The sequence below is a fragment of the Oreochromis aureus genome, linkage group 13, assembly GCF_013358895.1.
Source record: "Oreochromis aureus strain Israel breed Guangdong linkage group 13, ZZ_aureus, whole genome shotgun sequence".
Lineage (NCBI taxonomy): Eukaryota > Metazoa > Chordata > Actinopteri > Cichliformes > Cichlidae > Oreochromis > Oreochromis aureus.
Window position 1 is genome coordinate 10,976,202 of NC_052954.1, and position 15,247 is coordinate 10,991,448.

The 15,247-nt window shown below is 42.4% G+C and overlaps 1 protein-coding gene across 1 annotated transcript in view; it reads right to left on the reverse strand.

Moving 5' to 3' along the window:
- Positions 1–14,224, reverse strand: part of ptk7b (protein tyrosine kinase 7b) — a 73,295-nt gene extending 59,071 nt beyond the window's left edge. The window contains exon 1 of the mRNA XM_031737590.2: positions 13,613–14,224. Coding sequence (XP_031593450.1) covers positions 13,613–13,733 — 121 coding nt within the window. The 5' untranslated portion in view covers positions 13,734–14,224. The remainder of the gene's footprint in view (positions 1–13,612) is intronic.
- Between the last annotated feature and the right edge of the window lie 1,023 nt (positions 14,225–15,247).

Consider the following 15,247-nt stretch of genomic DNA (forward strand, 5'->3'; position numbering starts at 1 on the left):
CAGCCAAACAGCCGCTGGCCTTCTCCTGTCACCACGGCTGCTGACCAGACCCGCAGGGAGATTGCAGTCTTTGCCCGCCACCCTGACAACACACGCATGCACAGGCTAAACCCAAAGCCACACAGCGCTCAGCGAGGAAAGAGAGGACCTTGGTCCTCTGTCTGGGTCCTAACCTGGATGAGGACACAAAGCAAAGGTGAAAGCTGTAGCAGGGGACAGGGAGGACTCTGCGGAGATCCTCATCCGCTCTGACGCAACACCAGGAGGAAGCAACCACAACAAAACATCTATTTCCTCTGCTATCTGGCACAGACCCGGGACCATTGTCAATTGTCAGACACAACATGGGCATTTCTGTCTATCCTCACCTCTACAGATAAGGACAGGAAACGCTGTCCTGCTCTCCATAATCGGCCAGGTTGTGTCGGCTGGCTGCACCTGCACAGAGCAGCCTATTGTAGTGGTGTGTATAATGTTTGTCCTCTGTGGGGATTGAGTGGTGTGGGGTTTTTGAGGGCAAATACAGATATTGTTGACTGAGGCTGGTAATAACAATGTCTAGATTTCCATTTTCATTTCACCCACAGACAGCTGACAAACAAGGAACAAAGGAATAGTTGGTGCCAAAATATTTAGTGTATATTTTCTACTAGAACATAACAGCACTGTTTTGCAGGTGTTCATGATAAACTGGGTGGTTTTGACCTTCTTTAATAACCAAATAAATAAAAAGGTGGGAGTCACCAGACACCACATGGTACAATGTTATCACAACACTTCACTCATAATACGATATTATTGGGGTTTTTATCCAAGAGGACAAAGTTATCTCACTTCAATTCTTGGAGTTTTTTTGGTGCAAAATAAGATTGTCATGCACACAACTAGGGATGGGTATCGTTTAGGTTTTATCCGATACCGGTGCCAAACCGGTACTTTTGAAACGGTGCCGGTGCTTAAACGGTGCTCAAACCGGTGCTTAAAGAATGGAGAACACAAACTTTGTCCAAAAACCTCTCATGTTTAGCTGTTTTTTTTGGTAAAAAGATAACAATGTTAGCCTTTTCTGCAGCTTTAGGGCATATATGTTCTCACTCTTGGCTGGAAGCAGTGCTTAAACAATGGAAAAAAACACAAACTTTGTCCAAAAACCTCTCACGTTTAACTGTTTTCCACTTTTTCTTTGGTCATTTTAGCCTTTTTGGCCAGGGTGAAGGGAGTATCTGCCATCAAACAAGAAGACAGCCGCATGTAACTACGACGGTGTTTGCTAGTTCACCTTACATGCATTAATGTAATAATGTGGTTAGCCTACTCAACGTTAATTACACACGAACAACATTAAGCTACTCACGCAGAAGAGAACGGCTGCTGCTGCCATCATCATCCGTCATCATTTCTGCTACGCTGGCAGGGCTAGGGGCCAGGACTCTACTCTTCGGGTTTTTGGGGGATGTTGCTAACTCCAGGTCCGCTAACAGGCACCACACCGCAGTAGATTTGCACGGTGTGAGGTCTCGCAGCAAGCTATCAAACACGGCGCATTTCTCGGCTTTAAAAAAAAAGCGCTATGCGTCGCCAGGTGTTTTATCACATTTGAGGTGTTACCTCCTTTGACAGTATCACAGTATCAGCTTAAAGCACTTGTTGCAGGCTGCTGAGTTTGCATCTTTTGCTGTGAAGTACAGCCAGACTTTTGACCGCTTCGCCTTGGGCATTTTTAATCTGTAGCTCTGCTCTAAAGGAACGGACGTACCTGGCCCCGCCTACTATCCTCGGAAACGTAAAATGATTGGCTAGAATTGGCTCAGGAAAAAAAGCACGAAATAAAGCACCGAAATGTGCGCTGCTTTTCGGTCTGGTTACTACCGTTTATGTCAGAACCGGTGCCATCATGGCACCGGACACCGGTACCCATCCCTACACACAACACTGCCACTTGCATTGCCGTCAGTCTGCGATTAAATGGCCACATAATGGTACATTGCAGATTGGATGATTTGTTAGTGCATGCACAGCATTCATCATGTGGGCTTGACATTATTAAAAGGTGCAAGGACTGCTGCAAAGGTCTGCCATCAGTCTGCGATTAAATGGGGTCAAGTTGGAAATTACATGCTGGTAATTAGATCCATTTCTAATAATAGAGCAATTAACTGTTATAAATCATCAAAAACCGCACATCTGTTGCTGTCTGCATAGACAGAAATTCACATTTAACAGAAACAAGCAACTTCCTGCCCTGTAAAATATAACCAGAACACAACCAGCTGGCAGCCAGTTGAGTCGAGTCCCTTCGAGTTGTGTTCATTGACAAACGTTGGCAGTCTGTCTGCATTTATAAACTAGACTTCGATTATTTAAAACAGCATCAAAAATCTCTGAGGGTGACTGTAGTCAGTCCAAGTCAGACTGCAACTGTCTGTGGAAAGGTTGGTTTTTACCAGGCCAGCTGCACGGTCCAATTTCTACTCTTGTGGCTCAGTCTTAGCTTGCACTGAATTAGCTTAGCTTTGTCAAGCTAAGCGAATTAAGAAAGTGTCCAGTAATGCTGCACTGATTTTTTTTCCCCACCCCAACCCTACAAATGATAACTTTAATCCTCCTTTTTCACAGAGATGCACTGACTGCCCAGCCAGGGTCAATGCTCAGTGCCCTAGCTGGCACTCTGCCCGACTGAGCGGTCAGTCTCACGCACCTTCTCATCTTCTCATATCTCACGATTGTGAGACGCTAGCAACGTCACAGTCCGTGCACACCAACATGTTGTTAAAAGACACAAAGTTTGCAATTTGTAATAAGTGCAAGTTTTCAAGGAGGGAACTGCCACAAAAACATCCAGGACAACAAATCTAATCATTCACTTAAAACACCACCAACCAGCTGAATATGCTCAGTTTGAGGAAGCTAAAACATGAAAGTGGCTGTAGCTAAGGAGAGCCAGAGCTCAGAGACGGACAAAAGCCAGCAGGCCCTGCTGTCTTCCCTTGATATGAGCACTGATAAGCCCAAAACAATTATGAGGAAAACTTTCGAATTCATGGCCCTACAGGAGAAGCTGTTCTCTGTAGTTAGAGGAAAGAAGCTTAAGAAATCCGATTACATCAGACCAAAGCAGCAATTTTCTAAATCTACCTTTTTATACATATATAGCATAAAGGTGGGTGCACAGTAACAAACAACTGAGAGAAGATCCTGTAACCTCCTGCAGCTTTGGGGGAAATTGCAAAGTTTAATATTTGCTTTCATCATGAAAATGAAATTAATTGAAGAAACGTTGATTTTACATTGATGTTTGTACAGTTATAAGTCCAAAAAAAGAAAATCATAGTGACATTTTGTCAAAGCCAATAATGTTTTGTAGTATTATGGAGAAAAATGAGATTTTAAACCATTTATTGTGGGCTGTGAAATTATAACGGAGCATGTTGCTGAAAGGGGTACTATGTTTTTGCAGTACTTATTACCTGTTAAAAAAGGTTTCCGATGCAACTATTAAGACCCCAAGTGTAGATAACCGAGATGAGATGGACTGAAGTAATTTATCTTGGAAAGCTTTTATGAATTTTTGGTGTATTTGGGAGTAGGTATGAAGAGATCCTGTATACTTCTTATTTTCTCTTAATGCAGCACAATCCCCCCCCCAAAAACAGGATACTCGGATCAAGTTTGCCCCTGAGGAATTTTGTTCTTGGCAGTGGAAAAAACAGCTTTAGACTGGTGAAAAATAGGCATCCAGGGAAACCCAGAAATGTTTTTAATTCATTGAAAACACAAGTATTTTTCATTAAATATACAGTACGACAACAAGACAGAATTAAATTTTAATAAAACTTCAAGAGCTGGCCCATTCATCACAACAGTCTGCTCAGTAAAAGCTAGAATAGTGAGGAAGGAAGGAGGGAATGAAGACTAACAGGAAGGATGTTCCTGCAACAGATGCTCCAGATTGGTGAAAACAAGTCAGAAAACAAGTGAACCGACTGAATTTTCCGCTCCTGACATGACACCTCGCTGTTGTACAGCCTGGAGGTGTTTTGGTCAGGAGGACATGAGCCAGCGCCCCGAAACAGAGTGAGGAACCAGACGCCTTTGAATCAATACAGACAATTTGTTTGGACAAAAAAAAACAACATCCCCAAAGCAGCTGTCTGAATAAAACACAGCTGCACGCTCATTTCAGCTGAGGAAACATCGAACAAAGGCATAGTTTTACAGGGAGGCGGAAAAAAACCCTCATGCTGCAAACCTACTCAGTTATTCTGACTGTGCTGTGCCATCCCTCTGTCGGAGCCGATTAAAAAAAAAAAAAAAAAAAAAAAAAAGCACTGAAGTCTGGCTTAACGTAGACTCGGAGGGAGGTTCAGATAGAGGACAGCAGAAAGGAGGACAGGGGTTTAAAGGGATTTCAGCATTTGGCATAGTTTGTGCGACTGGAAGGAAGAAAAGTGAAAAGGGGCAGAGGAGGGTGAAACGGTACAGCAGCAGTAGCAGCAGAGCAGGAACGAGATGAAGCTGGGGATGCCGGGGAGGTTGTTTAACATAATTAAAAACCACAAAATAACTACGCTTGTTGTGTAATGAGCTTCTCTCACTAGCGGTGACAATTACTGTCTACTAATACAGAACAATGCTGGCCATAATGTGCCAATGCTGCCTGAGCGTGCACGGCTGCAGGAGAGGGGATGCACGGCCGTTATTATGCACGCCTGCGTAACGAGACTCCGGTCAGCAGAGGTTTCACTGGCCGATTATGTCGCCATTAAATAAATCTAGTGAACGACCGCCTTCGCTGTAAGGGTCTGATTACGGGGCAAATGGCACGCAAATGAACAAAAGTTAATCGAGTGCGTGCAATCCTGAAAAAGAGGCCTTAACAGAGTAAAGATTAAATCTAATTTGAAGTATTTTCACGCTGTTAAGAAGTCCATAGTGTCATAACCACTGAGCACGGCAAAGCAGTGCAAAGAGCAGGGGTTTAATCCTGGTTAAAGGCGTCAACTGCAAGAGAGCAAATGAATGAATTACTCACAGGGCCTGTGGGGTGGGGTGGGGTGGGGTGGAGGGGGGGCTGTTCTGATTTTTGGCTTTAAAGCCAACAAAGTTTTCTTACACTTCTGGCTAAAAGTCATCTTTCTTTTGAACACTAGCTAGACTTTATGAGCAAAATACAAACCAATTCTTTTCATACTAACACGACACAAACTTAAAGAGGTCAATTACTAAGAAAGAGTTTGTTGTAAAGTTAAACCATGAGCAAATATATTAAGCAGAACTTTGGCTGGAGGTAGAAGATGCAAACAAAGGCAACGACCAGTTAGTTTTTCCGCTATCCACTGCAATATTTAAACCAGCTACAGATGGACAGTAATAAGCACACAGAATTGAGCAGCTGGATTTTTTTTCCGCCCTACGCCACAGACTGAAGTCTGCCGGCCAGAAATGTAAATACAAGTCGCGGCAACAAAGACCTCAGTCGGTTTGATTGGTCCACTTGGTAAGCATATTAAATGCGATGCCTCCTTTAATCAAAATAGTCATGTGTAATGGGCTGTAATTGCATCTGGCTTGCACGATGCTAATGCAAGCCATCATCCTGCTAATGTAGCCACATGTGTCTTTCTTGCTCCCGTAGCACTGTGACTGCTCAGTATCGATTAGCTTCAATGAGATCAGCTCAGTTTCAGTCGCCACTGTTTTGCAAAGAAACTCGAACCGGTTGCATTAAAAACCTCAGTGTGTAACAGTAAAGCGCTGAATGACAAAGAGAGGAAAAGGAGTCGAAACTAATACAAAAACAAAGTCAGAGATGAAAATAAAAGCAAAGCTGGCGCTAACTGTGACAGATGCATGGTAATATAATCTAAATGTCTTCAGCTCTCAAAGACTCAATTAACAAGGACTGCCCTGGTGCTCAGGAGTACCAGCTGTCCCCGTTTGTCACTTTAGGTCAATAACTCTTACAGTTAATTGGTAAACACGTCTGCACACACACACAAATCTCTAATTGAGACATCCCCAACTTTGTCCCCATATTTCTTTCAGTGCGATATTAAAGAAAACACTTTTGAGAAACACTGCTGTGTTGAGATATTCTTCTATTCTTCAAAGCTTCGAGAACATGAGCGGTACTCTGGTTTGCATCTAAAATGTACGAGCGCGGATTCAAAGGAACCAGGGAGCTCTAAAACATTCACAGCCACCCTGCGCCAAGAGCTGATAAAGCCACCAGCTTCACTCATACATTATGCTGGCTACATCAGTAAATCCCAGCTGCTCAGCTTTAGTCAGGTACCGGGTCCAGGAGGTTAACACTGTACATGCTGCCATGGAGACAGACGTGGCCCTCCTGGAAGCCACGGCAGGAAGATGAAACGGCAACAGCAGGAACACGGCCAAAAATAGCAGGAGGAGGCTGGACGAAGCGAGAAATTAGGATAGAAAACAAAAATATGCAATCTACTCAAAGAAAAGAAATTCTTTAGAAACAACAACTGGTCTGCCTGTAGGGTCAGTGGGAGCCAGCTGGAGATCTGAAGATCAAACATCGCTAACGGCCTTTCTCAATAAACACCAGTGGCCTCGTCAGCCTGTTTAAATTTGCTGCCGTTACCAAGGAGGAGCTGAGGGGTGACTGGTGTCACTCTGCCTGTGGCCTATCGCTATGATGAGTTCATTCAGCCTCAGGACGCAAAGAGTTAATGGCTGCTGGGATTATGCAATGGCACCCCAGACGCCTTTTCTCCTCTCCTTTTTCTTCCCCAACTCCCCTTCAAACGGGGCGCAAGCCAAATTAGGCATTCCTGCACGTTTCAATCAGATGCATTTGAATGCGACGTTAGCCCCGCGCATGCTTTGGCACCAACGCCAGAACAAAACAGGGGTTTTGTTTCACTCCGAAGCCTCCCCTCGCCAGGGCCTCGCACCTGCCCTGCAGGGGGAAAAGTTGTAAGGATTTACAACCGTCTGAGCGGGTTACAGCTGCAGTGTGTCAGGCTAGTAAAAACACATGTATTTCATCTTTTAAGGTAAATGTGATACTATAGGTTATCACTAAAAGCAGAAGGGTGATTTCAGCCACGGCAGATTAGACAGGGTGGAGGTGAAGGATGGCAAGAAGATGTCACGCACGTCATCTGATAACAGAATAATAAAGTCACATTAGTGAGGCATCAAGCGAACGAGGGAAGGAAACCCGATCTGATTTATTAGATTAGTTGTTCACCTTTTCCCTTGCAAGTGAGACCGGACCTGGGGAAAGGATCAGGGGATAAGATAATATACAACACCCCAACCTAAACACCCTCAATGCAACTCTAGCAGGCCTCATGTAGGCCAAACCTTCAACAAAAAAACAAAAGAACCCTGCACATTTTTACTTTTATAAGGTGGATTTTCCAGACTCTGTCACAACAGTGACTACTTTCCCTTTAAGTTAGCATTCTTGTTATAAAGTAACTCTCCAGGAATGTGTGAAGGAATTCGACTGGCTGTGAAAGCTGATTCCCGATGACGCCTAATTATCATAAAAGACGGAAAAAAAGTGTGGCTGAGTAGGTGTGTGTGTGCTTGTCCTTTTCAAACTCAAAGATTTTCCACCTTAAATCTTAAAAACCTGTAATTTAGATCCAATCCTCTAAAATAACACATTTTAACAAGTGTTGCTTTGGCTAATCAGACTTAACAGCAGAGCTCACTGATTATTTTCCACAGCCCAAACAGATGTCTGCTGGTTACACAAATAAAAGAAGTCAAAATGAGATTCATTTATTACAGGATCTATAACAAGTCAATGGCGACCAATGAAAATAACTCAATTATCCAAAGACTTGCAGTTTATTTTCTGTCTATTGATTGTTGATTGGTGACTAATCACTCATCACCGCTTTCTAGGTGATATATATATATATATATACATATATATATATATATATATATATATATATATACATATATATATATATATATATATATATATATATACATACATATATATATACATATATATATATATATATATATATATATATATATATATATATATATATATATATATATATATATATATATATATATACATACATATATATATATATATATATATATATATATATATATATATATATATATATATATATATATATATATATATATATATATATATATATATATATATATATATATATATATATATATATATATATATATATATATATATATATATATATATATATATATATATATATATATATATATATATATATATATATATATATATATATATATATATATATATATATATATATATATATATATATATATATATATATATATATATATATATATATATATATATATATATATATATATACATATACATATACATATACATATATATTTTTTTTTTTTTTTTTTTTTTTAAATTAACAAAAAAAAACCATCTGATTGGAAGATTTCACCACTTGAGCTCTGATAAATTTTCCAACCGGGTAGGCAAGTAATTGAAAACGCTATAGTTTTTGTGCATAACACAAAAAAAGTAAAGGGGGGGTTAACCGCTAGTCCAGTCCAGACAGAAGACAAAGCCGTAAAGGCACTGAGTCGATAAACAAGAGCGATCCTTCCACATGAGACGGTCAAGCACGAGAAGCAACAAACCAACTGCAACAGGAAACAAGGAAACGGAGACGGGAGAGCTACAAGGGTTGATTCCAATCACGACCACAGGGCCTTGCAGCAGGAGCCAGCGCAACCACACGCATGCACAGCATCACACAGACATGCACGCAGCACTCAGTGGGTCATTAGGTGGAGTAATAATCTCCATGTAAAGAGACTAGTGCACATGCTCGGAGCCTTTTGTTTACTTTGCTTTATTCATCTTACAGAAACAACAGGGGCAGCAAAGAGCAGTGGTCAGTATAAAGAAAATAAACCTGCACAAATCAGCAGGTAAGCTTCCTTAGGTGCACATACCAAACGTTAAATGTCAGCGCCTGGAAAATAGTAGTCAACACTACATCTTATAAGCTATCACATCCATCTTTCTTTCTTTAATCTCCCTCTGGGGCTGGTGAGAGTTGTTTTTGGCAACCACTGATCCATAACTTCAAAATGACTCCAAACAACTCATTTAGCTGGCAGGAAAACTAAAACGAAAAAGAGCTTATTCCCCATAAGAAAAATAAGAACATAAAAAAAGAAGGAAGCGAGATTAAAGGATGTTCTTCTTCCTTGCAATCTTTAACGATCGGCCTTTATTGACACAAAAGAGACGATGTGCAGAGGCATCACAGTGACATGCATTTGCCAACTGACAAATCTTCGACAGTGCTGTGTGCCTCCAGTTCCCAGCATCCTTAAAGCTGGCACACCTAGATCGATTTCGGGGTCGCTGGAAGGACGGAAAACCGAGATGATGAAGACGCATCAATTTAAAAATGACATGGACCCCAGTGGGCTGCCATGAGTGTAGCCTCTGCAAGAGTGCAAGAAGATCCTCCCCCCTGGGAAAAGAGCCTTCCATAATGGGAGTGAATGCAAGCCGGCTTAGGAAAACAGGGGACCGTGGAGTTCAAAAGGCTTCACCTAAACCTGAATAAACACGGCTGATAAACGACCAGAAACAAGAGCCACCGAAGACGCTGAGAAATCCTCCCCCCATGTTCACACAACCAGTGCTACCAGTTAAAGTCTCCCATATCCACAAACACGCCGAGACCCCGATCTGTACAGACAAAATCCACGGAAGACATTTTGATACGAGAGCGTAGATAAACACAGGTGTTACTAATTATATTCATTAAGGCCCGGTAGCTAAATACAGCAGAGCTTTCATTACTTTCATTGCACGCCTTTGTTTACCTACTCTTTAAAGGTCTAAACGGCTGCTGGGACATTCCTCTCCTCTTTGCTTTGTTTGTAACGCTGGTTTATGCTCTAACAGGAATGGTTGGTGCTATTTCACTGCTTCCAAGGGGTTTTACCAAGTCTGCTTATGGGTCCATTTGTGTATCGATACTTTAGCTGCTCTCTTTACCCCCTCACAGAAAACTGATCGGGAATCATTGAGGCTTTTCAGTGTCAACACAACTGTTTAATTAACAGTAGAAACTGAAAATAGTAGGAAAAAAAAGGTGCGAGTGTGACTCAGATGAGCAAAAGCTTCACTGTTGTGACACGCCAGCATTTATAACACTTACAGGCATATGAATCTTATAGATTGAACCATTTCAAACCTGTTCTTGATTCTTGTTCTTATTGACTAACCGGTAAACTGGCTGGGGCTGTATTGTGGCCAATATTAACACGAGGTATTGATAACTGAAAACCATCAGCTTATATTGCTCAATAAATAACATAAATTGGAGAGGAGAAACCTGGATCATTTGTCTTTGTCACTGGGGTATTTGGGAGATTCTCAAAAATCAATTATGATAAAAAGGAGATGAAATATTTGTATTTTCTGTGTTTATTTTGCTTTTGCTGATATTTATTTCTGACAGAGTAAAAAAAAAAAAAAAAAAGAAAATTTTTTGAGTGTTTAATCTTTTCATCATATCTTACCTAACTGCAAAACTGAAAGCACGCAGATAAAGGTCAGCCATGGACACTGGGAAATTTCAACAGGCTGATCAACAGAGTGTGAACAAGTAAATAAATAACTACACTTAATAAATGTTAGGGAACTCTGTGCATTTTAAGTGTGACTGAAAGAAATATCAGTATGGGTCTTAAAAATCCTAAATCAGGGGACTGAACTAAACAACCCAGAGACCCAAAGAAAGTCAGTGCCATTCAACGACAACAGCCCAAATTGCCACTGGCAACGCAACTTTAACTTTCTAAACTTCAAGCAAGTGACTGAAGCAATTTTGTGTAGGCGTGACTGATACTGTTAATAGAGATGATAAAAAGCAGGGTAATTACATTACATTAGAAGGCCACCTAAGCAACCGAACTCTGAAACACCCATCAGCTAAAAAATGAGGCATGAGGAGTTGTGGGGGTTTTTTTACTGAAAAGAAAATTTATCATCAGATCATGAACTAAGTGGAATGTGTGTAGAACGTGTGTAGAAAGGCTGCTGTTAGGTGATGCATTGCACAGCACAGATGTTCTCCGGTCTTTCTCAATATCATCTTATGATGAAATTTCAAAATGCATGAAGACAATCATGCTGCGGTCTGTACTGCAATCCAATCAAAGATATATATATATATATATTTCACAGTCAACAGCTCAGTTTCAACACGGTTATTAGAAACAGCTGCACGCGCCTCTGATAGTAAACAGACAAATTCCAAATTCAACACAATGCACTTCTGTCTTTGTTTAGTCTACATCCCTCCATCCCCTCTGACTTTAAGCATTTGGAGAATCCGCCTTGTGTGCAGCCAAACAGCCTTCACCCCCCAGCAGGGTTAATAAGAGGCAAGCGTACGGATTTTAAAATAGAGCAACAGAAAGTGGGTACGCCAGCGAGGCATCCTCACAGCCACTGGTCGACTTTCCAGGTTAGGAGAGCTTTGGGATAATACTGACATCTTGCATCCTTCTACTTGAAACCTTCTTCCCCTTTTTGAGAGATGAACAGATCCAGTGGCGTGCTCTGTGGTTTGCGCAGTGTAGCAACAGCGTTTTGTTTTATAGCAGATTCTGAAAAGCCGGAGAGAACATCCACACAGTAAACAAAGTCTAAACTCAGAAGTGATTCCCAAGAAGAAGCTGGACAGGATGTGCATTAATCATCGCAAAATGATGATTATTAGCGTGATAGCGTGATTTTCTCCAGCTGCCCGAGACAGAGAGAGGGAGAAAGATCAAAGACGAGGGCCTGACAAGAGCCGCTCCTCTGCAATAAGCCCAGTCATTTTTTCACATAAATCTTTCAGGACGGGGAGAGAAACACGAGAGGTAAAGATGATGAAAAATACACCATAGATGGATGAAGCCACAGCAGAGCAGATAAGAGGAGAGATGCTGCATTAACGTTATGGACATTGACTGGATGAGTGGCTTTCATGTACTCCAGAGGGCTGCCACGTCACGTCGGCTACAAATAGAAACCAGATCAACAGAGGAGCAGAGAGCCGAGCAAAGAGTTATGACTGCTAAGTCAAAATAAAGACAGATCTCAGTAAATATTTGACCACAGGAACACGGCGTGTTTGGTGCGGACGGCTTCATGTGGGGAGTAAAGATCTCTGTAGCGCTTTCACCCATTCAGAGGCCCCCTTTTTAAAAAAAATACAAAAATAGGGCATTCCTAAGGTTGGGTTAAAAAAGCACGGCTGTCGTGAAGGTACCTGGCTTGGCTCTATTCATTCATTTTATAAACACAAACCCACTGCCTTGCTTGCCTCCGTCTCCCCTGCTGCTGCCTGCACACAGAGGACACATTCATCCCCCAAAGCGGGCACCATGAGGAGACTGGAAAAGAGGGGGCAGGGAGGGACGGAGTGAGGGAGGGGGGTGGGCACCAGACACACTTCAACTTCAAGGAATTTTTCAGCCACTTTTGACCATCACTGCTGCGCCGACAGAGCGAGCAAAAGCCCAATCTGTGCAGATCAGATAAAACTTGACTCGGTTTTGACACAAGGAACACCGAGTCTCTGATCCCGATCCCCCGGCAGGATCGCAGCATTCCTCTGGACAAACTCGGGAAGGATCTTCTTGCGGCTTTCTTCTCGCTCTGCGGCTGAGGTTATGAACTCCGGAGAGGCTTCACAGCATGGGAGGCCGTGGAGAAGGATCGTGACTCTCTTTTTTTACCCCACTTTTTGTAGCTCCTCTCCACCGGCACCCATGAAAAAGCGTGCCAAAGCTGGGAGGCAGCTCAAACACCCAAAACAGAGTTATGAATATGATAATCAAGGAATGGCGTATCCAGTGTGTTGTGTGAGGGTGGAAGTATACTCAAGGGAACACATAATGACATGGCAGGGCTGCTTCAGTGATAGATTACAACCAGCTATCATCCCATCATTCCCTCTGCTGCTGCAGATGAGAAATTTAATCACTGCGTAATTACAGTGATATGCAAACAGAAGAGCTGCTGCATTGTGAGAAAAAGAAACTGTTTAACATTTTCAAACCTTTCAATTTAAAAGCATTTGTACTCTTCATCCCCCCGCTGCTCTAAATTCCCTGGAAGTTTTCTCTCTGTCCTGGAACAATCTGCCTTTCTAACTCATAAAAGTCCAGTTGACCCCCCCCCCCCCTTAAAAAACGGGCTCAGTGGGGGAGGGGTATCCCCCTTTTCCTCACTGACCCCGCTTCCTGCCCAACGTAATTTAACTTCTTTAAATTTCCACCACGTGCAACAAAAACTTTCCTTGCATGAATGAAAAAGCCAGGAAGCATCACTTTTTACTCTCTGTAGCAGCCCTTCTTTCACTGATAGGATGCACGGAGTTCCAACAGTGCACCAACTTCAACCAGCTACATAAGTAGTTACAAAAGCATGGAAGTCCATGTTGGCTCCACCAGCACTAATTTATGTTTTTAAACTCCTTCTTCTGGAGTTACAGTATCTGGATGCTCTGGAGTAAATAAAACCCATATGTGCTCTGCTAGTAGTAGGAGTGTAGAGGAGCTTGTTACCAACCTTGGAGGCAGATGAAGCCCACAGCATACATCATATCCACCGGCATTCTCCTCCTGGTAGTCGCAGCGGGGTTTCTCCAGCCTTCCCCCCGCCGGGTTTTGCTCCCTCCTCGTTGATCCATGACCGTCCCGGTGCTCGGCGGCTTCCCGGGTTGCTGTTCTCCGGCGGCTACGGGAGAGCCGCAGCGCGAAACACGGGAGCAGGGGGGGTGAGCGTCAAAGAGATCCGTGCGTCACCGTGTGCTTACAGGTAAACCAACACCGCTGCCTGCGCGGCTCCTCCCGGGAAAAGCGAGACGGCCTGCTCACCTGGTTGTTCCGGAGACTAGCGAGAGCACAACAGAAACATGTGGGGCGGACGCTTCGGGTTTCAGGCTGCTCACACAAAACGAGTGAACGAGTTCAGACTGAGATGCCCCGCCGAAAGTTTGAAGCGAAGTTTAAACTTCCAGGTGGCTCGCAGTGGGAGGGATGCTGTGAATTTAGGCTGCGGTGGTTCATTCCAGCACGGTCTGTGTTGCCCGCCGTGTGCCTACTCTCAGAGCCGCCGGACCACCTCGCTCTCCAACAAGAGGGAGTTTCTCTCCGCCGTGTTTCCAAGTTGGCTTCCTCCCACTCGCCTGGGTGATTTTTTTACTCCAGAGTTAAGTGGGCGGAAACAACACACGATAGTTCCTGTCGGGATTTTCAAAATAAATGTAATATTGATGGACGACTTTAGAAACCCAATTTTACACCATTTAAAATCCACATTTTCTCATTTGTATATTTTAACCTTTAATTCATGTATTTTAATTTAGTTTATCAGTCTTTTCATGCTGGGTGAGGCCAGTAATAGCCCAATAGATCATTGTTATTATTATTATTATTACTACTACTACTACTACTACATTTATTATTTAATAACTTTACTCATGTTTTTAAATAATTACGTGTTCAATATTATCGAGATACTGTTTTCTATGCCTTTGATGCCATTAAGTAATCGGCATGGAAAAACAAATGTATATTATTTTGAAATTAAACTTCCCGTATCACTCTGGTTACTTCACGTGTTGTTCCCTCTTTTTCCTCGGGTGCAGCTTCCGGTGGCCGTGCCTGATGTGGGATAAGGAATACAACACCGCGACCCTCTGGTTCAACCTGAGCACTGTTACCTTATACAGAAACCTTACATATCATTCAAATAATTCAGATTTTTATTCAAATGTTTTATAGTTTAAATATCTTAAAGTTGTTTTTATGCTGAAGATTTACCAAATGACCCTAATTGGTCCTAAATAAACACGTCTTAACGTCAGATTTTTCCCCTCTGTAATTCCTGCAAGCTTTAACGCATTTGCATATTATTAACCTAATTAATGTTGTACTATCTCTCGGTTCAGTGTTATGCATACAAAAAGCATCCATTCACAACAACAGTCGACTTTATAGCTTAAAGTAGAGACTCTACAATACTGAGGGGACCTCACAGATCAGCTGTACCAGCAGGAATGCATGTCCCTGTTAGTTAACACCTTCTGTGAGTTCACATCACTCTGACCACGAGGTGACGGCCCCTTGCTGGCGCCACTGTTGGTGATGTGTGTGGGCCCGGTGCCACGTTGCTGGTCCAGTTGGCCCACGGATGACTGTG